The following is a 26,872-nucleotide window of genomic DNA, read 5'->3' as shown; positions in this document are numbered from 1 at the left end:
ATGGGCGGTAATTTAGAATGCATAAGATAATGTATTTACGATAGCATAGCTGCTGTTTCTTTGTCCCTAAATCTTCCCGCTCTTTCATTCAAGCCCAACCCCCTTTCCTTTGTGTAACCAGCTTTCATACAGGTTCCGTTCACCAGGGGTGAATTCTGTATGACATCATTGTATTCTGTGTATTTGTAATTCTGTGTGATTAGTTAGGTATTTAGTAAATAAATAATTAAACCCAATTTTGTATTGCTGATTCAACTTGTTAGCCAGGGTTCGTGAACATAGCCAAGAACTTACAACTTTCATTATGAGACTGAAAATAAGACAAGGGTTAATATTGACTGCTATCGAGGTAAAATATTACTAAGTATTTTAAGAGTTTATTCGGAAGATAACAGCTCTATAAACGTTCTTCCGTGGTGCCCCGACTTTCTAGTTAATTACATTTACATGATTAGCTTAATCAGGTAATATTAATTACAGAGAAATCATTTTATAAGTTAGCATGTCATAGCCAAAGACACGACAGCTCCCAGGATGCAGTTAGCAACAAACCTGACCATGGAGACGATGCAGCTCTGATTGACTGCAGGCCTTTGCCAGGCAGACAGAGAGGAGAGGGTGAGAGGAGGGGTGGAGAGAAATAGGGAGGGAGAAAAATAATAGAAAGGCTGAGGTAGGAGCCCTGTTCCGTGTGTCTAATATGTCCGGTATGTCCGTTGTGTCCGGTTTGTCTGGTGTGCCCGGTGCCTCTGCTTAGGAGCCAATGGTCTTGATTTAAGTCTCTAAAGGCACTGAGGCCCTGCTTCTCTGTGAGGTGGAAGCTGTGAGGAGGAAGCTGTGAGGAGGAAGCTGCAAGGAGGAAGCTGCAAGGAGGAAGCTGCAAGGAGGAAGCTCTGAGCCCCCTGTTATCTGCTGACAGGACTGAGCCAGCTGGTTGTGTGCTAATTAATCCATACAGACACACAGAGGGATAAACAAGGGCACCATCCAGGGCCCTCCATCCCACTAGGAGACTCTACAAAGAGCTCTTCACTCTCACTGTGCTGCTAGATGCCCCTCTGTATAACGACTTAGCCTCTGCCTTATCACAACAGACTTATACACACCAGTGATGGGAAGAGACAGCTGAGGACAAGCCTATGTGTCCCACTGCTAATCTGAGAAGAACATGTGGATAATTGATCGGGGAAAATAAACAGGCTCTCTGCATGATACATGTTCTATATATGGAGAGTAAATAGAGTCTATTTGCTAGAGGGCCCATGACTTGGCTTGATGCTGTGCTTCAACAACTCCCCTGTCTTCAATTCTATGCAGGTTGAGACGTGAGCAAGGCTTTCAATGAGGCTCATTGTGCAGCTAACAGGTCAGGCAGCAAGCTCCCTCCTACACAAGACTATCTGAACAACTAACAGGGCTTCTTCCACTATGAACAACAAATCGTGAGGAAACTGATAAAGGAATGGCATTGCTTCCAAATCTGAAAGGAAAAGCACATCCTGGCTTGAGCTGTTATTTGACAGCAAGTCAATACAGTTTGGGCAGAATTTATATAAATGGTGAAAAGCACAGGACATAGAATATAACCTTGGGGGACACCAGTTGTCAACTCCACAGAGTCAGATTGATCACCCTCCACATGGATACATTGTGATTTGGATGGAGAGGGTCAGGTATGGTGTAGTTGGGCCTACCTGTGTCGCCCCACACGGGTAGGTACTCGTCCTGCTGGATGTCCAGCATAATCTCCAGGCCGTTCCCCGTCCCTCCCTTCATGGTGGTCCGCAGCGTCTTCCCCTCCTCCGCTGCATTGAACATGTAACACTTCCCATACCTGGTGAACACCTGCAGAGAGCAAGAGAGAGAGAGAGAGCGAGAACAGAAGTTGGTACTGACCATGTTATGTACACAGGCTGGTGGACATCAGGAGGTGGACCGATACATTAACTAATCATAAACTGGTACCATGACATTCCCTGAGGCGGTTTAGGGAAGAACTGTCCTTATAGCCTTCTAAATGCATTAAGAAATCAGCAAGCTGAACTAGATATGATAATGATTGTAACACCCTACAGGCAAATTCAAATGACAACAACAGAGCCTGGAACAAAAGTTAAATATTAAGGATTCATGTGGAGACTAGGAACACAAAATGTTGATTTGTCCCTTGGTTGCCCTTGATAGAAATCCATGATCAATCCCAATGGCACACAACAACTGTAATGGGTGTCGTAATGATTGGACCAAGATGCAGCGGGAACGTGAAAACTCATCTTCTTTAATTGGTTAAAAGAAGGAAAAACAAACAAAACACGTATACAAACACAACGACCACCACTAACAGTCCTGTCAAGTGCACAGACACTAAACAAGGAAGTAACTACCCACAAATCCCATGACAAAAACACCCCTCTTAAATAAGACCTTCAATTAGAAGCAATGAAGAGCAGCTGCTTCCAATTGAAGGTCAACCCCATCAACTAAACATAGAAATAGAAAGACTAGACTAGAACATAGAAATATACTAACATAGAACATAAACCAAAACCCCGGAACACTCTAAACAAACACCCCTCTTACATAAGAACATATCCCAACAAACCCCGAACCACATAAAACAAACACCCCCTGCCACGTCCTGACCAAACAACAATAACCAATAACCCCTTATACTGGTCAGGATGTGACAACAACCTTCAAACACATTCTTCTATGATTACCAAAAATTGGAAGAGGCACCTTGTGCTTTTTAAAAATGTGTTTACGAGCATACACATTAAGGCACGGCAATGGGCCACATTGGAGACAAATCCTATCATGTCAGTGTAATGAAGCATGTGGCTGTTGTTCCCCCTCCCTTCAAGTGGCTGGATGAGCAGAAGCATTAAAGGCTGTGGAGCCCTGGCTCTCTGAAGGACAGCTAATAACAGGCTTTCTGCAGCTCCACTCTGCTCGGTCAGGTGGAGAAAGCACTTTTCAGCTCCTATATTGGGTAAAGTAGGGCCAGAATAGGCCTTAAAGGAAAGTAGTGGCAGAGACTTGAAAAAAGCATGGGCACTTTACCCTGTAATCACTTAAAAGCGGTGCTCCCTCTGCCATTAGTGGCATGGAGTTCATGGGAGGAAAAACCTGCATTCTCCATCCCCATTTTCAGTACATTGTTAACAGTTCAAGGAAAACTGTTGAAATGCCATTAGGAGAAGGAATGCATAGGGAAAGCTGCGATTTTTCTAGGTAATAACTGAACTTTTGCCCCCCATACAATCAAACAAATCAGCACAGTTATATGTAACACCACTGTGCTAGATAACGACTTTGAGGTTTATATGAATAATAGACTGGCATAAAATGCAGAATCAGTGCAGCTTATTTAGAGACAGGTGTGTAAAAGATGCAAACATGTAAATTAGATGGGTGTTGGGAGGTCCCTGCTCATGGTTAATAAGCACCATAACAACCCTCAGCCCACCTTCCTTTCCCTCACCAATCAGAGAAGGACTGAGGAATAGAATGTTGTTTGAACATCATCAACAAGGTCACACACTCCAAGCCTTCTTATTGGATAGAAGCATTGGTGGTCTACCTGCTCTTCTATGTTCCGGTCTGGGATCAGCATGGTTCTGTGAGCTCAGAATGGTTACGGTTACAGTGCCTTCAGAAAGTATTCCCACCCCTTGACTTTTTCCTCATTTTGTTGTGTTACAGCCTAAATTTAAAATGGTTACATTAAGATTTTGTGTCACTGGCCCACTGATAAGGGAATTTATATGTTTAAAAGTAATGACTAAAGAATTCCACCCTGGAAACATATAATTGTATGAAATGTATTAGAATCATAAAACTATAATCTGATAATGTGTGTAGTTTTAGTCAGAATTAGATCAAGGACCTTTTGCTCCTTTTTAGTATGTAAGCAGGGTGCAAGTGTGAAACAAATGATAAGAGGAGCTATCGACAGACAAGTTGTACTACTGTGTTCCTTACAGGACATTCTGTCCCCACCCGTGGAGGGGAGAAACTGTTATGCTTGCAGAAGATTATGAAACATGTTGCAGATTAAAGAAACAATGTATCTGTGTAGTGGAAAAACACTGACTGTCTGAGCAAGGCGTAGCTTAAGATTTGAACTTGTTTGTGTGGGTGTTATAAAGACTGTGTTTGCATTTTTGATTTCAGAATGTTCTCGTGAGTAAACTTTACAGACCTTTTGCATAAGCTGGGTCTTTGCCTAATTATTATTAAACCCAGGGTCTTACAAACCTCGGGGATTGGTCAAAGCGTAATTGATTGTTAGTTATTATCATTGGGATTGAAAATTATCATGATACCCACACACAATACCACATAATGTCTTAGTGGACTTATGTTTTTAAAAATGTTTACTAAGTAATTAAAAATGAAAAGCTGAAATGTCAATAAGTGTTCAACTCTTTTGTTATAGCAATCCTAAATAAGTTCAGGAGTACAAATTTGCTTAACAAGTTAATAAGTCACATAATAAGTTGCGCTCACTCTGTGTGCAATAATAGTGTTAAATATGATTTTTGAATGACTACCTCATCTCTGTACCCCACACACACAATTGCCCGTAAGGCTCAGTTGAGCAGTGAATTTCAAACACAGATTCAACCACAAAGACCAGGGAGATTTTCCAATGCCTCACAAAGGGCACCTATTGGTAGATGGGTAAAATAAAAGCACACATTGAATATCTGTTTGAGCATGGTGAAGTTATTTATTACACGTTGGATGGTGTATCAATACACCCAGTCACTACAAATATACAGTTGTTCTTCCTAACTCAGTTACCGTGAAGGAAATCGCTCAAGGATTCCACCATGAGGCCAACAGTTACAGAGTTTAATGGCTGTGATGGATCAACAACATTGTAGTTACTCCACAATACTAACCTAAATATCAGTGAAAAGAAGGAAGACTGTACAGAATTAACATTTTCCAAAACATGCATCCTGTTTGCAATAAGGTACAAAAGTAAAATTGCAAAAAAGGTGTCAAAGAAATTAACTTTATGTCCAGAATACAAAGTGTTGTGTTTGGGGCAAATCCAATCCAACACATCACTGAGTACCACTCATATCTTCGACCATGGTGGTGGCTGCATAATTTTATCCTTGTCATTGGCAACAACTAGGGAGTTTTTAAAGATAAAAGTAAATAGAATAGGGGCCTCCCGAGTGGGGCAGCGGCTGCGGCATCACCACAGCATGGGGTTCGATCCCAGGCTGGGTCATAACCGGACGTGAATGGGAGTCCCATAGGGCGGCGCACAATTGGCTCTGCGTTGTCCGGGTTAGAGGAGAGTGTGGCCAGGGGAGCTTTACTTGGCTCATCGCGCTCTAGAGTTATCTTATCTAGAAATATCTTATTTACATAAGTTTTCCTCTAGGATTTTACCTGTGCAAATTGTAATCAGTAATGTAACTTTTGGATTACCCAAACTCACTAATCTGATTACATTCAGTTACTTTTAGATTACTTTCCCCTTAAGAGGCATTAGAAGAAGACAAAAATATATGTTACCAATTGAACGACATCTATTGCAGGATAAATTAATGTTATAGTTTACATAGCTGGCCATATATGGATGTTAAATTTAACTTTATGGGTTGGTTATGCAGGCTTCTTCTAACCCATTGCTTTCTACTGCATACAATAATACGATTAAATTATATCTTTACATTAAAAACCAAAGTCTATCAGAATTCCAGTCATTCCAATGAATGTTATACCCATTGATCTTCAAGAATAGGATTTGGAAATATAGTAGTAGAGATTAGCCAAATTAGAACCCCAAAACTAAGGACTTATTAGCAAATCCTACTCTGTTGTTTATGATTATGTTGTCATGAGGACTGATTAGGCTCATTGACTCAAGTTGAAAAAAAAATGCTGCGCTCACGGAATGGCATGCTTTGAGCACTAGCGAGAAGTTCTATATAATTGCAAAAGGGTTTTTTAAATGATCAATTAGCCTTTTAAAATTATAAACTTGGATTAGCTAACGTGCCATTGGAACACAGGAGTGATGGTTGCTGATAATTGGCCTCTGTACGCCAATTAAAATCTGCTGTTTCCAGCTACAAGGGCACAGCTATAAGGACACAAGGTGAGACCCAAATGCAGACAGAGGGGGCAGATGGTAGAGCTCCGAAATATATTATAACAAAGGGTGTAGCCAAAGGCAGGTCGGGGACAGGCGAGAGTCCATAAACCAGGTCAGAGTCCAAACAGTACCAGACGATAGACAGTCTCGAGGTCAGGCCAGGCAGGGGTCAGAAACCAGATCCGAGTCCAAAACAGTACAAGGGGATAGGCAGGCTGGTAGTCAGAACAGGCAGAGTGGTCAGGCAGGCGGGTTCGGAGTCAGGACAGGCAAGTGGATGACTATAAACAAACAGAGATTGGGAAAAATAGGAGCAAGGAAAACCGCTGGTTGGCTTGGCAAACAAGACGAACTGGCACAGAGAAACAGGAAACACAGGGATATATACACCGGGGATAATAAGCGATACCTGGAGGGGGTGGAGACAATCACAAGGACAGGTGAACCAGATCAGGGTGTGACAGTAGCATGTGTCCATATTTTTTTATCAGCATTAATTAGATTGAGCAATAAAAGCCCCACTTTTATTCCATAGGCTGGGATCCTCACTATGCAGCTTTTGCAAGAGAACATTTTTCATTGGCTGTCCACTGGTTTCAAAAACAATGATTGATAGGAAGCTTAAAGATCTTGAAATCAACCATTATTGGGTTCAAATAGACATTTAGATTTGTGAACAGCCATCCACAACAACCACAATCCGTAAGGCACAAATAGCTAAATGAGAGAGCAGCAGCATGATTCACATCAATGAGCTATGTATATATCAATAATAAACTATATCCGTATCGTTGTAGACTACACCACTGCTGTCATCCTTATCTCATTGCGTTTATTAAAATTTGATAATCTTTGGATGCCGACAGCAATCGCACCATTGGAAGACATAGCTTATACTGTAGCCTACAAAAGCCTATTCCTGCTCTTTTCCCGTGATCCATAAAACACATTTGGTGTGTCATCGTAGTGGTCTCTGACTTATGATCACACTCGCTCAGGTGGAACCAAACTTAAACTTGCGCCTTTTTTCAATACTGATTTGAATGTCATTGAGAAAAGAAAAGTGTCAAAGACTTTTTTCCGCTAACATCCTTTCTGAATTTAAAATTAATCCTCTAAATCATCATCTAGTTTTTCAAAAGTATCTGTAATCTGATTACAATATTTTTGCTGGTAACGTAACGGATTACAGTTATCGTTTTTAGGTAATCCCTTACATGTAATCCGTTACTCCCCAACCCTGATGACCAGTGTATGAGGGCTTCTATGGACATGAGTAATTGTCCAGGTGGACAGTGTTATGGTCATAGAAGGATGTGGGTAGAGACACCCCCTTCTCCTCAGTAGAGCAGCTCCCTCCTTCCACAGATATGAATCTATCTAAATGATACATCAGGGGCTAAGAGCTGCCAGAGCCACAATGCAGAGACAGGGGATACATATTCATAGAGAAATCACTCTTTGTTTGCAGGTACCCGTGTCTCGGTGTCTGTCTCTGACTGGGACTGGGCTTAACTGTACCAGGGATGGCTCCGGTTGATAGCATAGTGACAGAAATACCCGAGTGTATAGAGACCAATATGGACCCAGCCTGCATGAATGGAGAATATCAACATCAGCAGGATGTCCCAGCATAGACAGTAATCTGTCAATGTCAAAACACATTGGTCCAAACCTAACAGACCAAAAAGCAGATTGAATGGGATTCAACATGCACTAGCATCCCAGTAAACAAGTTGTTTTGGTCGTCAGCATGGCCTTGGTTCATTTGACTAAAGAATCTCTGTCTGCTAATTAGAGCTTACATTAGAGTTAATAAGCATCAGCCCAAACCATTCACACACTCAAGTGCTCCCTTTGAACCCTCTCCAGCTAACTGGGCAGGTAACATCATGTTTAATTACCCAGCGGTCATTTAAACTTTGCTGATATGTCTGTGAGTTTCTGTGAGTGTGTGTATAACACAGATAACGCATATCTGCACTGCCCAACACTGCTCCCCTACAGATGTACTGTGGTAATGGTGCTCTGAACTCTCCTCCTCTGAAGTTGTTGGTTGTCTATTAGGGACCACCATCATCATCATCCTCTCTCTGGAGCTTCTTGTCAGACCCTCTCTGTTTCTAGAAACAGTAATGATGTACTGTATGAGTGACAGGGAGGGCTAGGACCAGGTCAACATCCTATTAACACCTTACCACACCTCATCAGCCACGCCACGGTGGAAGTGTCAACCAAAAGTTGCCAGGGTGGTTCTGTCATTTTGGTACCCCTCAGACAGTTGTCTGACCCTGCTGTCTCTCCTTCATCTTGTTCCCTCCCACTCAGTTATTATCTCCATCTCTGCTTGCCTCGAGTCATTCTGTCAGAGGGAGGAGAGTAATGACTCCTCACACCACCACAGAAATATCAAATAACCTTGGTACCTGGCCAAGGGGCGGTTACAGGCAATACCTGTAAAGTAGCAAACTAAAGTAAAGAGACACTTCTCAGAGTTCTCATGCACTGAGGCCATTACCTTTCTGAAAACAGGATGTTAGAATATGGACCATGAGTATCAGCATTCTCAAATTAGCTCCACCCTGTCTGCTATCAATAAATGACCAGTGCTTGACTTGGGCAGGAGCTCACCGAACTGAGTACCGGCACCTCAAATGTTCTACTGCTTGAGCTCCTGTTCCTCTTATAGAATATTAGCACCTAAATATAAAAAAGGACCGGCACCCAAAATGATTACCGGCACCTATTTCTATAATACCAGATGTGGTTATGCATGATTGCTTCATACTCAGCAGTGTTTGAGTCGATATATCAGACCACTTTGGCCTATTTATTGCCTTACCTCCCTAATCTTACTTCATTTGCACACACTGTATATAGGCTTTTCTATTGTGTTATTGACTGTACGTTTGTTTATTCCGTGTGTAACTCTGTGTTGTTTGTGTCGCACTGCTTTGCTTTATCTTGGCCAGGTCGCAGTTGTAAATGAGAACTTGTTCTCAACTGGCTTACCTGGTTAAATAAAGGAGAAATAAAAATAAATAAATAAAATAAAGATATGCACAAGCCATTACAGAACTACAAGCCATTACAGAACTGCAAACATACGACCCTGCCTCACACAGGAAGCGGCACAGGTCCTAATCCAGGCACTTGTCATCTCCCGTCTGGATTACTGCAACTCGCTGTTGGCTGGGCTCCCTGCCTGTGCCATTAAACACCTACAACTCATCCAGAACGCCGCAGCCCGTCTGGTGTTCAACCTTCCCAAGTTCTCTCACGTCACCCCGCTCCTCCGCTCGCTCCACTGGCTTCCAGTTGAAGCTCGCATCCGCTACAAGACCATGGTGCTTGCCTACGGAGCTGTGAGGGGAAAGGCACCTCCGTACCTTCAGGCTCTGATCAGGCCCTACACCCAAACAAGGGCACTGCGTTCATCCACCTTTGGCCTGCTGGCCCCCCTACCTCTGAGGAAGCACAGTTCCCGCTCAGCCCAGTCAAAACTGTTCGCTGCTCTGGCACACCAATGGTGGAACTAGCTCCCTCACGACGCCAGGACAGCGGAGTCAATCACCACCTTCCGGAGACACCTGAAACCCCACCCCTTTAAGGAATACCTAGGATAGGATTAAGTAATCCTTCTGTCCTCCACCCCCCCGATATAGATGTACTATTGTAAAGTGGTTGTTCCACTGGATATCATAAGGTGAATGCACCAATTTGTAAGTCGCTCTGGACAAGAGCGTCTGCTAAATGACGTAAATGTAAAATGTCAGGGTCTTCATACACCCCCGTCCGTCTATTGTGATCAGTTTGGCTAGAATGGTCTTGTTAACATTGCACGCTTCAAGCCACTAAACTTCAAAGTTGTCTTTGGTGATGAAATGCTGTTGCTGCTCTTTCTTCATTACTTTATTTTAAATGAATCGCTAAGGCGTTGACTGAACCCGGGTCTTGAAATGTCGCAAGAGTCAAACCCTGCCATGATAACATAATGTTAGCTGGCACCGTCCACAGGGCAGTCAGGGCATGAAGCAGGAGAACAGAGATGAGCTGCCAATTAGATGCCTGCCTTCGTCTCGTCCACCCAACATAACTTATTAGCATTCACAAGAAACAGTGTGAATGTCTGGGAGCAAGACATCGCCCTAAGGCATGCTGTGACCCAGCCTGCATGTCGACCAGCCTCTCCCAGGGTGAAGTCAAAGACGACACGGCCATTAGAGAGCCACCTTCCACTGTGATGAAAGGTCAGGTGTTGTTAGTTAGCGCCAGACAGATGACAGACACCTTCCCACTGTGTTTGAAGACTTGCCTGTCCCTGGCTAATGCCGAAGCCAACAGTTAGACATCTGAAAATAAAGCTTTCCAAAGAGACAAGTCATTATGCCTGCAGTGTGCTGTGGCTGTGATGGATACAATAGCGAGAATGGTTAATGACTTCATGTGTTCAGCTGTCATTATTTTGAACAGCTTTATGATAAATATGCCTACGCTTTGTTTCTTCAACTATTATTGTAACAGGCACCGAAGTCCTTTTCCTCATTTGTCACACACACACACACACACACACACACACACACACACACACACACACACACACACACACACACACACACACACACACACACACACACACACACACACACTAGATTGCCTGTGTTCTTTGACAAATAAGAATTTAACTAAACTTCATCCAATTTGGTTATGCCAACACACTGATGGATTATCTCTCTCAGACGGACACTATCTTTTCTTTATTCTGTCGTTTCTTCCCCCTCGCTCTACTGTTTATCTCCTCCTGTTCCTGTCTGTGCCACCACAGGCCTCTGAAGTGCAGGGCATATCTATACGACCTCTCAATTAGTTTAGATTGTTTAGATGAGTTTATTAGTCAGGGGCGCAGATGTAATCGCAGGGTACAGTGAAATTCTTAGTTCAGCTGATGGGGTCACCGTGGAGATGACAGGAAACGTGACTCAGGAAGAGGAAGTCCAGTCACGCTCTATGCCCCCTCTCCTTCCCCATTCACTTCTCTTTCTCACCTCAGGAAGACTGACACCGCGAATCCATATCTGCTGATGGCCAGCCAACGCCACGCCATGTTGTCTGTCTGCCATATCTACCGTTATGTTTACCTTTGTTAAAATGCTGCATGTTTTACACTATTTCAATCGATTCACTTTGATAAGAGCAGAATGGTTTCTGTTTGTGAAAAATAAATAACCAGGACACAACGAGCGTTCAATGCTAAACAAGCAAAGACCAAGGCAGTCTTGTGACACGCTGACCCCAACTCATTGAATTTGTTAACTTTTTATTTAACCTTTTTTTAACTAGGCCAGTCAGTTAAGAACAAATTCTTGTTTACAAAGACGGCCTACCAAAAGGCAAAAGGACTCCTGTGGGGACGGGGGACGGGGACGGGGACGGGGGGGGGGGTGGGATTAAAAATACAAATAAATTAAATAAAACTATAGGACAAAACACACATCATGACAAGAGAGACACCACAATACTACATAAAGAGAGACCTAAGACAAAAACATAGCAAGGCAGCAACACATGACAACACAGCATGGTAGTAACACAACATGACAACAACATGGTAGCAACACAACGTGGCAGCAGCACAGGGTACAAACATTATTGGGCACAGACAACAGCACAAAGGGCAAGAAGGTAGAGACAACAATGCATCACACAAAGCAGCCACAGCTGTCAGTAAGAGTGTCCATGATTGAGTCTTTGAATGAAGAGATTGAGATAAAACTGTCCAGTTTGTGTGTTTGTTACAACTCGTTCCAGTCGCTAAACGCAGCGAACAGAAAAGACAAGCGACCCATGGCTGTGTGTGCTTTGGGGACCTTTAACATAATGTGACTGGCAGAATGGGTGTTGTATGTGGAGAATGAGGCCTGCAGTAGATATCTCAGATAATGGGGAGTGAGGCCTCAGAGGGTTTTATAAATAAGCATCAACCAGTGGATCTTGCGACAGGTATACAGAGATGACCAGTTTACAGAGGAGTATAGAGTGCAGTGATGTGTCCTATGAGAAGCATTGGTGGCAAATCTGATGGCCGAATGGTAAAGAACATCTAGCCGCTCGAGAGCACCCTAACCTGACAATCTATAAATTACGTTTCCATAATCTAGCTCGGGTAGGATGGTCATCTGAATCAGGGTTTGTTTGGCAGCTGGGGTGAAAAAGCAGCGATTACGATAGAGGAAACCAAGTCTAGATTTAACTTTAGCCTGCAGCTTTGATATGTGCTGAGAAAAGGACAGTGCACTGTCAAGCCATACTCCAAAGTACTTGTATGAGGTGACTACCTCAAGCTCTAAACCCTCAGTGGTAGTAATCACACCTGTGGGAAGAGGGGCATTCTTCTTACCAAACCACAACCTTTTTTTCAGAGGTGTTCAGAACAAGGTTAAGGGTAGAGAAAGCTTGTTGGACACTAAGAAAGCTTTGTTGTAGAGCGTTTAACACAAAATCCGGGGAGGGGCGAGCTCAGTGTAAGACTGTATCATCTGCATATAAATGGATGAGAGAGCTTCCTACTGGCTGAGCTATGTTGTTGATGTAAATTGAGAAGAGCGTTGGGCCTTGGATCGAGCCTTGGTGTACACCCTTGTTGACAGGCAGTAGCTGAGACAGCAGATGTTGTGACTTTATACACTGCACTCTTTGAGAGAGGTAGTTAGCAAACCAGGCCAAAGACCCCTCAGGGTCACCATTACTCCTTAGCCAGCCTACAAGAATGGAATGGCCTACCGTATCAAAAGCTTTGGCCAAGTCAATAAAAATAGCAGCACAACATTGCTTAGAATTAAGGGCTATGGTGACATGAATGAGGACCTTTAAGGTTGCAGTGACACATCCATAACCTGAGCGGAAACCAGATTGCATACCAGAGAGAATACTAGAGACATTAAGAAAGCCAGTCAGTTGATTATTGACAAGTTATTGACAATGAGCATACAATAATAATGTATGCTCATGTATTTCTATTGACTACCCTGCCGTATATACTCATACAGTATAGCGCTCCAGCAATCCTATTCACACAACCAGAGGAGAAAAAGCCTGTATTCATTGTTACTTATGGTACAGTACTACACATGACTGGATCCTCCTCTATTTCTCTTTGATAGAATAAGCAGGTAATAAGACACCTATCTCGCTCTTCCCATTTATTTTGCCTGCAGCCAGGGGAAAAAGTGGAAAGTGATGGAGTAAATTCAAATTTGAAGCTTTAAGAGCCAGCCAACTGGTTTTATCAGTCCTTCTCACTCAGCGTGGGGCACCAGGCTTAAAGCTTAAATTCCACTTCCATAAGCAGTCTATTGTGATGTGCTGTTATTGTTCACCAAATCAATTCTATTATGGGTGAATTTAGAATGCTTTTCATGGTAAACCAAAGCAGCATGAGAGAGAGAGAGAGAGAGAGAGAGAGAGAGAGAGAGAGAGAGAGAGAGAATAAATGAGAGAGGGATACAGAGAGGAAGGATTAAAGTGTGTGAAAAAGGCCTTTGAGTTGCAAGGTGTGCACTTTCCCCCCCTCTCGACGCTGCAGCATTTTAAGTGGTTCTGTTGTGAAGATGAATAATTCAGAGAGAGAGAGTGCTGCTAAGCAAGGCTAGGTAGCTACCTGGCACTATGGAGGGCTTCAGCCACACTATCACACCCCTGGGCGCTGTACGCACACCTTGCATTGCCTTCCTCTTCCTGAATGTCAGAGCCAAGTTAGCACTGTGAAACTACTGTCAAACATAATTCATACACATTAAACAAATGTCACCTTTTCTGTGATGTGTTGTGAAACTTTGTGGAACGGGATATATCACCCAATCCAAATGTAATTTACCATTCCAGTCGATAATGTATTTTATGAGAGAGCATGTTTAGCGTGGAAGGTTGGTGATACAGTAGGACACAAGATAGCTGTCGTTGCTGCCAACCTGATATTTATGTTCATGGAGAGAGAGCGAGAGAGATAGAGAGAGGAGGGGGAGAGAGAGATAGACAGAGAGAGACTGAGATAGACAGAGAGAGAGAAAGTGAGAGAGATAGACAGAGAGAGAGAGAGAGTGAGATGGAGAGAGAGATAGACAGAGAGTGAGATAGAGAGAGAGAGAAAGAGAGTGAGGGGGGAGATCGAAAAAGGAGATAAAGAGAGTTAGAGAAAGAGAAGAAATGAGAAAGAGAGAGAGCGAGCAAGAGAGAGAGACTTATAAAGGAGATCCCTCCCCCGAGTGGAAATGATCCCGGCCGGATGGGAATTAAATCCAGGCTGTGATTGGTGCCAGATCCCCGGTGACCCATAACCTGAGAGCACCGTTCCATCCCCAGGCTTAATTGACTTTACATGGGTAGGCCATGCACAGAGCACTGCCCTCACCTCTGCTGAATGAGCTCATCCATTAACATGCTGCCTGTAGATGGACTGCAGACACAAACTCAATGATCTTACCTATTTGAATCCCATATGAAACTTGCTTTATACCATGGCATTGCTGAATACTTGTTTCTGAATGGCTTGAAGGGCATACTAGAGCGTGCATTATTTCTTCCATGTCCTCTCTGCAACTGTATTAGCCTATATATTTTTTGTATTTTAGCTGAACGTATATTACTGTAGGTCATGGGTAATGCTAGCCAAATAGAAGAGCATGTGGATGTGTGGGGAGCAGTCCTCCTCCTGACTCTGCTGAAATATAAAGGTAAATGAGCAGCCAGGGGTGATACATCATCTTAAACTGGAGCTTGGCAGCATGACCAGAACTCAGCACCAATGGCTCCTCACAGCCCAGAACAGCCCGACTCAGCCCAGAACAGAACAGCCCAGTCCAGCCTACCCCACAGCCCTGACACAACTTTATCCTACTTATATACTTTACAATATGTTTTGTTATCTGTATAGTGCAGCACATAGAGATGTGTCTTTTAGTTTAGATAATTTCTACAGTGGTGCACTGCCTGCTAAAGTGTTAGTTCTCTTCCCTCCCCTGAAGGCTGTACTCAGTGGGGTCACAAAGAGCAGCCTGCATGTCTGAGAGACGTCAAATAAAAGAGGAAGTTGCCTTCAGGTCATGTTCTCACTGAATACTGATTTAATTGCATTCCCTCTCTCTCTCTTTTCCCCTCTCTTTTACCCCCAGAATGTAGAATGTGGCATCTAACCATCCCTTGGTCGCAGTCTATCTCAGGTACATTTCTGTTCCTGCTGTCGCTCTGAGTGGAGGGGAGTGGGCATGTTAGGGGAACAACCACATCCGCTGCCTGCTGCCCCAGGCTCATCAATCACATCTGGTCACACATTCACACTCATCATTTTTTATAACTCTGGCTCCAAGGCGGCTCCTCCGGCGCCCGCCTCACCTGTCATGGTCTTTGCAGGGCTAATGGGAGGTGAGTAATGGGTGAGGGGTGGAGGACATGTGGCAGGTCCTTATCACAGACAGGAAGAAACGGACAGGTAGGAACAGGCACGTCTCACTCACACAGTCCATCAGCTGTGTGAATGCTGTCGGAGGTGATGTCTGAGCTCTAATAAAGCCGTTTAGAGTGTTTTGTAGGCTACATCACCATGGTGATAATGACCATTATCAATCAGTCCCTCTATCTCTCCATGGGGGAGCAGCATTGACCTTGAAGGAGTTTGGAGAAGTTCTGAAAATAAATAACCTGAGTGGTGCTATAACTCCCAGCCGTACCCCTGACTCCGGTGACCTTTTAACCTAAACACAGTGCTTATTTTGGCTGAGTATCGCCATAGGTTAAGCTACATGGAGGAGCTTCCTGAGACACAGTAATGATGTGTGTCAGCACATTCTGTTACCACTGAATATTTCATGTTTCAAGAGGAAGATAAAGAGGTACATGTCTTACAGCCAATGAACAACATGAACTAACATACCATTATCTTGATTAACTAGCAAATAATAAATTATATTAACCAGAAGCCTATTAACTTAAAGGCTACTACCATTTGCTGTGTCAGTTGCCTTTCTGAGATTGTGGTCATGTGCTTGCCCACCTCCTCCCATCCATTAAGGCCCCATCTTTCCCAGTTAGGTCCCCCACACACCTGATCAGACAGTCCTCCATCTAAGCTCTCTAGCCTGTCTGGATGAAAGAGCGAACATAGATGTGATCTGGACTATGATGTCTAGTAAAACAAATATAAATGCAAATGTATAATGACCATGAATGTCAGGTATGATGGTTGACATGGACAGTGTATGTACTGTATGGACCTGGTCAGGCCTGGTCTGTACTCTCTCCTGCTACACTGTGGTACTGACATTCCCCTATGCTTTGGTCCAACCCTGTCAGTGTTCTCTACGGAAGGGCTCCAGACAGACAGACAGACAGACAGACAGACAGACAGACAGACAGACAGACAGACAGACAGACAGACAGACAGACAGACAGACAGACAGACAGACAGAGCCCCCCCTACTGGGTTTAAAGAGCAAGGTTTCCTGTAACAAATGCCCCGTTTAATCCATTGCCGGGAGCAAGGCCCTGTGCCTTTTCACAAGTAGCTTGAGCTGGGTGTGAAATACCTAAAAAAAAGAGCAATGTGTGTATGAATTAAATGAGAGACCATCACAGAGTGATAGAGACAGCCATAATTAAACGGCCACAGCTTTATACATTTGAATTCGGAAGTTTACATACACCTTAGCCAAATACATTTAAAATCAGTTTTTCACAATTCCTGATATTTAATCCTAGTAAAAATTCCCTGTCTTAGGTCAGTTAGGATTACCACTTTTTTTAAGAATGTGAACTGTCAGAACAATAGTAGAGAGAATTATTTATTTTAGCTTTTATTTCTTTCATCACATTCCCAGTGGGTCAGAAGTTTACATACACTCAATTAGTATTTGGTAACATTGCCTTTAAATTGTTTAACTTGGGTCAAAAGTTTCGGGTAGCCTTCCACAAGCTTCCCACAATAAGTTGGGTGAATTTTGGCCCATTTTTCCTGACAGAGCTGGTGTAACTTAGTCAGGTTTGTAGGCCTCCTTGCTCCCACACGCTTTTTCAGTTCTGCCCACAGATTTTCTATAGGATTGAGGTCAGGGCTTTGTGATGATCACTCCAATACCTCGACTTTGTTGTCCTTAAGCCATTTTGCTACAACTTTGGAAGTATTCTTGGGGTCATTGTCCATTTGGAAGACCCATTTGCGACCAAGCTTTAACTTCCTGACTGATGTCTTAAGATGTTGCTTCAATATAGACACATAATTATCCTTATTTATGATTCCATCTATTTTGTGAAGTGCACCAGTCCCTCCTGCAGCAAAGCACCCACACAACATGATGCTGCCATGGTTGGGATGGTGTTCTTCGGCTTGCAAGCCTCCCCCTTTGTCCTCCAAACATAATGATGGTCATTATGGCCAAACATTTCTATTTTTGTTTCATCAGACCAGAGGACATTTCCCCAAAAAGTACGATCTTTGTCCCCATGTGCAGTTGCAAACCATACTCTGGCTTTTATATGGCGGTTTTGGAGCAGTGGCTTCTTCCTTCTTAGCGGCCTTTCAGGTTATGTCGATATAGGACTCGTTTTCATGTGGATATAGATACTTTTGTACCTGTTTCCTCCAGAAACTTCACAAGGTCCTTTGCTGTTGTTCTTGGATTGATTTGCACCTTTCACACCAAAGTACATTCATCTCTAGGAGACAGAACGCGTCTCCTTCCTGAGCGGTATGATGGCTGTGTGGTCCCATGGTGTTTATACTTGCGTACTATTGCTTGTACAGATGAACGTGGTACCAGGCATTTGAAAATTGCTCCCAAGGATGAACCAGACTTGTGGAGGTCTACAATTCTTTTTCTGAGGTCTTGGCTGATTTCTTATGATTTTCCCATGATGTCAAGCAGAGAGGCACTTAGTTTGAAGGTAGGCCTTGACATACATCCACAGGTACACCTCCAATTGACTCAAATGATGTCAATAAGCCTATCAGAAGCTTCTAAAGCCATGACATAATTTTCTGGAATTTTCCAAGCTGTTTAAAGGCACAGTGTATGTAAACTTCTGACCCACTGGAATTGTGATACAGTGAATTATAAGTGAAATAATCTGTCTGTAAACAATTGTTGGAAAAATTACTTGTGTCATGCACAAAGTAGATGTCCTAACTGACTTGGCAAAACTATAGTTTGTTAACAAGAAATTTGTGGAGGGGTTGAAAAACGAGTTTTAATGACTCCAACCTAAGTGTATGTAAACTTCCAACTTCAACTGTATAAAGCCTGATTGCTTGGTGTATTCAGCTGTGAAGATCTGTCTGTTGTGAGTTGTTGGCCTGGTTACAAGAGTGTAGCCCTAAGATCATAACACAGAGAAATACAGACCTGACAGAATGGTCGCAATAACTACATTTTGTATCTACTAGGTAGCGAGCGCACCGGGCCGTGAAATAACACCTAAGAAATGAAATAATTGTTCATCACGCAGATAGCTAACAACTTTGGGAGTTACATTGTTAAAAGGTTTTCTGCTGGTATGCCCTTTGTGCTTGAGTTTTGCTTTGTTTATTGCCAGCATTAATCTGCCAGAGTGTAATCTGCAGCGCAGAGCCATGTTGGTAATGAGTATGAGACAAAAAACAAGGGGACTCATCTACTGGGAAGAGTGAAAACAGAGTAAATTTAAGCTACTATACTCCAATGACTTCACTCGGAGGCTTTGTGCCGCAGCCAAAGCCCTCACGTAGTAAATAATCGAAATGAGGAGGCAAATGAGAATTAAAGAGTGATCTGGGAAGGAGGGAAGGAGGGAGGGAGGGAGGGAGTATTCCCTGGAGTGAGACGGATCACACATTTACTGCCTAGCTGTTATAGCTGTCCTTCAGGGATGGGCAACTGGTGGCCCGCGGGCCGTATGCCCTCAGATCAATTTAATAAAATAAAAAATATATACACTGCTCAAAAAAATAAAGGGAACACTTAAACAACACAATGTAACTCCAAGTCAATCACACTTCTGTGAAATCAAACTGTCCACTTAGGAAGCAACACTGATTGACAATACATTTCACATGCTGTTGTGCAAATGGAATAGACAACAGGTGGAAATTATAGGCAATTAGCAAGACACCCCCAATAAAGGAGTAGTTCTGCAGGTGGTGACCACAGACCACTTCTCAGTTCCTATGCTTCCTGGCTGATGTTTTGGTCACTTTTGAATGCTGGCGGTGCTTTCACTCTAGTGGTAGCATGAGACGGAGTCTACAACCCACACAAGTGGCTCAGGTAGTGCAGCTCATCCAGGATGGCACATCAATGCGAGCTGTGGCAAGAAGGTTTGCTGTGTCTGTCAGCGTAGTGTCCAGAGCATGGAGGCGCTACCAGGAGACAGGCCAGTACATCAGGAGGCGTGGAGGAGGCCATAGGAGGGCAACAACCCAGCAGCAGGACCGCTATCTCCGCCTTTGTGCAAGGAGGAGCAGGAGAAGCACTGCCAGAGCCCTGCAAAATGACCTCCAGCAGGCCACAAATGTGCATGTGTCTGCTCAAACGGTCAGAAACAGACTCCATGAGGGTGGTATGAGGGCCCGACGTCCACAGGTGGGGGTTGTGCTTACAGCCCAACACCGTGCAGGACGTTTGTCATTTGCCAGAGAACACCAAGATTGGCAAATTTGCCACTGGCGCCCTGTGCTCTTCACAGATGAAAGCAGGTTCACACTGAGCACGTGACAGACGTGACAGAGTCTGGAGATGCCGTGGAGAACGTTCTGCTGCCTGCAACATCCTCCAGCATGACCGGTTTGGCGGTGGGTCAGTCATGGTGTGGGGTGGCATTTCTTTGGGGGGCCGCACAGCCCTCCATGGTGCTCGCCAGAGGTAGCCTGACTGCAATTAGGTACCGAGATGAGATCCTCAGACCCCTTGTGAGACCATATGCTGGTGCGGTTGGCCCTGGGTTCCTCCTAATGCAAGACAATGCTAGACCTCATGTGGCTGGAGTGTGTCAGCAGTTCCTGCAAGAGGAAGGCATTGATGCTATGGACTGGCCCGCCCGTTCCCCAGACCTGAATCCAATTGAGCACATCTGGGACATCATGTCTCGCTCCATCCACCAACGTCACGTTGCACCACAGACTGTCCAGGAGTTGGCAGATGCTTTAGTCCAGGTCTGGGAGGAGATCCCTCAGGAGACCATCCGCCACCTCATCAGGAGCATGCCCAGGCGTTGTAGAGAGGTCATACAGGCATGTGGAGGCCACACACACTACTGAGCCTCATTTTGACTTGTTTCAAGGACATTACATCAAAGTTGGATCAGCCTGTAGTGTGGTTTTCCACTTTAATTTTGAGTGTGACTCCAAATCCAGACCTCCATGGGTTGATAAATTGGATTTCCATTGATGATTTTTGTGTGATTTTGTTGTCAGCACATTCAACTATGTAAAGAAAAAAGTATTTAATAAGATTATTTATTTCATTCAGATCTAGGATGTGTTGTTTAAGTGTTCCCTTTATTTTTTTGAGCAGTATACAGTGGGGCAAAAAAGTATTTAGTCAGCCACCAATTGTGCAAGTTCTTCCACTTAAAAAGATGAGAGAGGCCTGTAATTTTCATCATAGGTACACGTCAACTATGACAGACAAAATGAGATTTTTTTTCTCCAGAAAATCACATTGTAGGATTTTTTATGAATTTATTTGCAAATTATGGTGGAAAATAAGTATTTGGTCACCTACAAACAAGCAAGATTTCTGGCTCTCACAGACCTGTAACTTCTTCTTTAAGAGGCTCCTCTGTCCTCCACTCGTTACCTGTATTAATGGCACCTGTTTGAACTTGTTATCAGTATCAAAGACACCTGTCCACAACCTCAAACAGTCACACTCCAAACTCCACTATGGCCAAGACCAAAGAGCTGTCAAAGGACACCAGAAACAAAATTGTAGACCTGCACCAGGCTGGAAAGACTGAATCTACAAGGTAGGTAAGCAGCTTGGTTTGAAGAAATCAACTGTGGGAGAAATGATTAGGAAATGGAAGACATACAAGACCACTGATAATCTCCCTCGATCTGGGGCTCCACGCAAGATCTCACCCCGTGGGGTCAAAATGATCACAAGAACGGTGAGCAAAAATCCCAGAACCACACGTGGGGACCTAGTGAATGACCTGCAGAGAGCTGGGACCAAAGTAACAAAGCCTACCGTCAGTATCACACTACGCCGCCAGGGACTCAAATCCTGCAGTGCCAGACGTGTCCCCCTGCTTAAGCCAGTACATGTCCAGGCCCGTCTGAAGTTTGCTAGAGAGCATTTGGATGATCCAGAAGAGGATTGGGAGAATGTCATATGGTCAGATGAAACCAAAATAGAACTTTTTGGTAAAAACTCAACTCGTCGTGTTTGGAGGACAAAGAATGCTGAGTTGCATCCAAAGAACACCATACCTACTGTGAAGAATGGGGGTGGAAACATCATGCTTTGGAGCTGTTTTACTGCAAAGGGACCAGGACGACTGATCCGTGTAAAGGAAAGAATGAATGGGGCCATGTATCGTGAGACTTTGAGTGAAAACCTCCTTCCATCAGCAAGGGCATTGAAGATGAAACGTGGCTGGGTCTTTCAGCATGACAATGATCCCAAACACACCGTCCGGGCAACGAAGGAGTGGCTTCGCAAGAAGCATTTCAAGGTCCTGGAGTGGCCTAGCCAGTCTCCAGATCTCAACCCCATAGAAAATCTTTGGAGGGAGTTGAATGTCCGTGTTGCCCAGCGACAGCCCCAAAACATCACTGCTCTAGAGGAGATCTGCATGGAGGAATGGGCCAAAATACCAGCAACAGTGTGTGAAAACCTTGTGAAGACTTACAGAAAACGTTTGACCTGTGTCATTGCCAACAAAGGGTATTTAACAAAGTACTGAGAAACTTTTGTTATTGACCAAATACTTATTTTCCACCATCATTTGCAAATAAATTCATAAAAAATCCTACAATATGATTTTCTGGAAATTTCTTTCTCATTTTGTCTGTCACAGTTGAAGTGTACCTATGATGAAAATTACAGGCCTCTCTCATCTTTTTAAGTGGGAGAACTTGCACAATTGGTGGCTGACTAAATACTTTTTTGCCCCACTGTATATATATACACTACCATTCAAAGGTTTGGGGTCACTTAGAAATGTCCTAGTTTTTGAAAGACTCCGAGATGCTGGCCTTCTAGGCAGAGTTGCAAAGAAAAATACATATCTCAGACTGGCCAATAAAAAGTAAAGATTAAGATGGGCAAAAGAATACAGACACTGGACAGAGGAAATCTGCCTAGAAGGCCAGCATCTCGGAGTCGCCTCTTCACTGTTGATGTTGAGACTGGTGTTTTGCGGGTACTATTTAATGAAGCTGCCAGTTGAGGACTTGTGAGGCATCTGTTTTTCAAACTAGACACTAATGTACTTGTCCTCTTGCTCAGTTGTGCACCGGGGCCTCCCACTCCACTTTCTATTCTGGTTAGAGCCAGCTGCGCTATTCTGTGAAGGGAGTAGTACACAGCGCTGTACGAGATCTTCAGTTTCTTGGCAATTTCTCACATGGAATAGCGTTAATTTCTCAGACCAAGAATAGACTGACAAGTTTCAGAAGAAAGTTATTTGTTTCTGGCCATTTTGAGCCTGTAATCAAACCCACAAATGCTGATGCTCCAGATACTCAACAAGTCTAAAGAAGGCCAGTTTGATTGCTTCTTTAATCAGGACAACAGTTTAAGCTGTGCTAACATAATTGCAAAAGGGTTTTCTAATGATCAATTAGCCTTTTAAAATGATGAACTTGGATTAGCTAACACAACGTGCCAATGGAACACAGGAGTGATGGTTGCTGATAATGGGCCTCTGTACGCCTATGTAAGCCGTTTCAAGCTACAATAGTAATTTACAACATGAACAATGTCTACACTGTATTTCTCTTAAATTTGATGTTATTTCAATGGACAAAAAAATTTGCTTTTCTTTCAAAACCTAGGAAATTTCTAAGTGACCCAAACTTTTGAACGGTAGTGTATATATTTTTTTGAAACTTTTTTTGAAAGTTGGGGTCTCAACTTACTTTTGCAAGTTAGAATAGTAGAATACACAAGGTGCAATTTCGCTACTGGTAGCTAAAATATGTAGATTGGTAGAGCGGCCAGCTATCTAAACTTGTAGTAACCAAGGTTGAATTAGAGCCCAGGGGGCCTCCATTGATTTTATTAGTCAGTCTCACTCAGATATCATATTAGAAACATTTCTCTTCACCCTATGGCAAAACGTGTAGAAATACAGGAAATTAGCTGTAAAACATCTCATTTTCCTCTCTGCCCCATGACAAAATGTGTAGAATTGCAGCAAACTTGCTTTAAAACTGGAAAATGTTCTCTATGCCCATTGGTAAAATGTGTAGAATTGCATGAAATCAACTCCAATTTTTTTAAATATTCTCTCCACTTTCAAGAGGGGGGCTGCTAAAATCTTCTAGCAATGTGGACCCCTCATGATGAGTTCAGATTGTTGGTGGCCCCCATACCCATCAAAGTTTCCCATCCCTGCTGTAATTAATTAAATATGTATAAATAAACATAAACTGGTGGTAAAGTCCTCCTCCATAGCTGAGCCTGTTTATCTGTAGTTGTGGACTGACATGCTAATGAAGCTATCGTTGTCACTGACACAAGATTTTCTGGGCGATTGAAAAGATTCAAAGTGGGATTCTGAACATCTAAGCTCCATCTCATACTGTGTTGAAGTGTCTTCCTAGTACTACCAGATCATCACAACTCATGCATGACCACTACATACATAGACACAGAAAAATATGTTTGGGGGTGGGGCTGAGAATGAAAAAAAATTTTCCCCTCGCTACAGACATATCGGTCCGCTAATACAGGACTAGTAAAGGCCCAGTACACTACTTTTTTTAATGAATTATAATTTGTTATTCTGATTTTTCAGGGGGTGCTGCAGCACCCTCAGCTCTCCTGCTACCTACGGCTATGACAACATACAGTATATGTGGCTAGATGCTATATCCAGCTCTTCTGTTCATGTAGCCAATGAAATCTACTGTATGCATGCATAGTAAATTGTTGCGCATATTTACAACAGATTATCTCCCATGATAATGCATGGCTGTGTTCTTCACTTATATACTCTTGACTTATACCTGCAGGTATTGTCCAGTCTTTTACACAGCACATTTCATTAAGTTAATGTGATTCAGCCATCCATCAAAGTCTCTGTATGTTTCTGTGTTTTTATGGCAGGGTGTATCAGGGCAAGGCCCATGTATCTCGGCTTTAATACATATAGACAGTAGAAGAGATATACCTAGCAGCACATATCAACTCCCTGAGCACACACCCTGAGGAAGAGATTTCCTCTAAATCCACATGATCGTGTTTATAAAACCATGGATACAACTGCCAAACTCACTCTGGGTTGTACAGCCTCAGCCTGGCATCTCCAAGCCTCCCAGTCAATCAACATGTTCTTTCCTTCCTCAGCTCAGTGGATGTTCATACTTCAGTTTGCTGTTACCCACATACATTTTAGTCATTTAGCAGATGCTGTTATCTAGAGCGACTTACAGTAGTGAATGCATACATTTCATTGATTTCATACGTTTTTCTTTTCTTCACCCTACTGGCCCCCCGTGGGAATTGAACCCACAAACCTGGCATTGCAAACACCATGCTCTACCAACTGAGCCACAGGGAAGGCTGTACAGTGGGAGCCTACGGTGTACAAACATTTGATTGGAACAGGAATAGTTTTAATTAAGTGGATCCTTTAGTGGAGGAAGGTGTTGGTTTTACAGCTCTGTAAAAATATAATCATTTAATAACTTATTTATCTGCATTATTTATCTGAAGAAGTCTGAAACGTCCTTTTCCAGGACAGACAGAGAGAGACATTTCATATTCATCTGGCAGTTCAAAGGAGAGGACACATATAAATTCAAGCCCCCAGTCTCTGTGGTTTGGTGATCTATCCTCTATACTGCTAACAGTCTCTGTGGTTTGGTGATCTATCCTCTATACTGCTAACAGTCTCTGTAGTTAGGTGCTCTATCCTCTATAGTGCTAACAGTCTCTGTAGTTAGGTGATCTATCCTCTATACTGCTAACAGTCTCTGTGGTTTGGTGATCTATCCTCTATACTGCTAACAGTCTCTGTGGTTTGGTGCTCTATCCTCTATACTGCTAACAGTCTCTGTGATTAGGTGCTCTATCCTCTATAGTGCTAACAGTCTCTGTGGTTTGGTGCTCTATCCTCTATACTGCTAACAGTCTCTGTGATTAGGTGCTCTATCCTCTATACTGCTAACAGTCTCTGTGGTTTGGTGCTCTATCCTCTATACTGCTAACAGTCTCTGTGATTAGGTGCTCTATCCTCTATACTGCTAACAGTCTCTGTGGTTTGGTGCTCTATCCTCTATACTGCCAACAGTCTCTGTAGTTAGGTGATCTATCCTCTATACTGCGAACAGTCTCAGTAGTTCCGTGCTCTATCCTCTATACTGCTAACAGTCTCTGTAGTTAGGTGCTCTATCCTCTATACTGCTAACAGTCTCTGTAGTTACGTGCTCTATCCTCTATACTGCCAACAGACTCTGTAGTTAGGTGATCTATCCTCTATACTGCTAATAGTCTCTGTGATTAGGTGCTCTATCCTCTATACTGCTAACAGTCTCTGTAGTTACGTGCTCTATCCTCTATACTGCCAACAGTCTCTGTAGTTTGGTGCTCTATCCTCTATACTGCTAATAGTCTCTGTAGTTAGGTGCTCTATCCTCTATACTGCAAACAGTCTCTGTGGTTAGGTGCTCTATCCTCTATACTGCTAACAGTCTCTGTGGTTTGGTGCTCTATCCTCAATACTGCTAACAGTCTCTGTGGTTTGGTGCTCTATCCTCTATACTGCTAACAGTCTCTGTGGTTTGGTGCTCTATCCTCCAGGAATAGTTTTAATTAAGTGGATCCTTTAGTGGAGGAAGGTGTTGGTTTTACAGCTCTGTAAAAATATAATCATTTAATAACTTATTTATCTGCATTATTTATGTGAAGAAGTCTGAAACATCCTTATCCAGGACAGACAGAGAGAGACATTTCATATTCATCTGGCAGTTCAAAGGAGAGGACACATATGAATTCAAGCCCCCAGTCTCTGTGGTTTGGTGATCTATCCTCTATACTGCTAACAGTCTCTGTGGTTTGGTGATCTATCCTCTATACTGCTAACAGTCTCTGTGGTTTGGTGCTCTATCCTCTATACTGCTAACAGTCTCTGTGGTTTGGTGCTCTATCCTCTATACTGCTAACAGTCTCTGTGGTTTGGTGCTCTATCCTCTATACTGCTAACAGTCTCTGTGGTTTGGTGATCTATCCTCTATAGTGCTAACAGTCTCTGTGGTTTGGTGATCTATCCTCTATACTGCTAACAGTCTCTGTGGTTTGGTGCTCTATCCTCTATACTGCTAACAGTCTCTGTAGTTTGGTGCTCTATCCTCTATACTGCTAACAGTCTCTGTGGTTAGGTGATCTATCCTCTATACTGCTAACAGTCTCTGTGGTTTGGTGATCTATCCTCTATACTGCTAACAGTCTCTGTGGTTTGGTGCTCTATCCTCTATACTGCTAACAGTCTCTGTGGTTTGGTGCTCTATCCTCTTATACTGCTAACAGTCTCTGTGATTAGGTGCTCTATCCTCTA

General features: G+C 43.2%; 1 protein-coding gene across 2 annotated transcripts in view; it reads right to left on the bottom strand.

The window, feature by feature from the left end:
- The window catches only part of LOC106600659 (acid-sensing ion channel 2), a 417,308-nt gene that overhangs the window by 47,821 nt on the left and 342,615 nt on the right, over window positions 1-26,872 (bottom strand). For both annotated transcript variants that reach the window (XM_045715389.1, XM_045715388.1), the window contains one exon: window positions 1,695-1,845. In XM_045715389.1, coding sequence (XP_045571345.1) covers window positions 1,695-1,845 — 151 coding nt within the window. The remainder of the gene's footprint in view (window positions 1-1,694; window positions 1,846-26,872) is intronic.

Source organism: Salmo salar, chromosome ssa03, assembly GCF_905237065.1.
Source record: "Salmo salar chromosome ssa03, Ssal_v3.1, whole genome shotgun sequence".
Classification (NCBI taxonomy): domain Eukaryota; kingdom Metazoa; phylum Chordata; class Actinopteri; order Salmoniformes; family Salmonidae; genus Salmo; species Salmo salar.
Note: the sequence above shows the minus strand (reverse complement) of the source record. Positions and strands in the feature narration are given on the sequence as shown.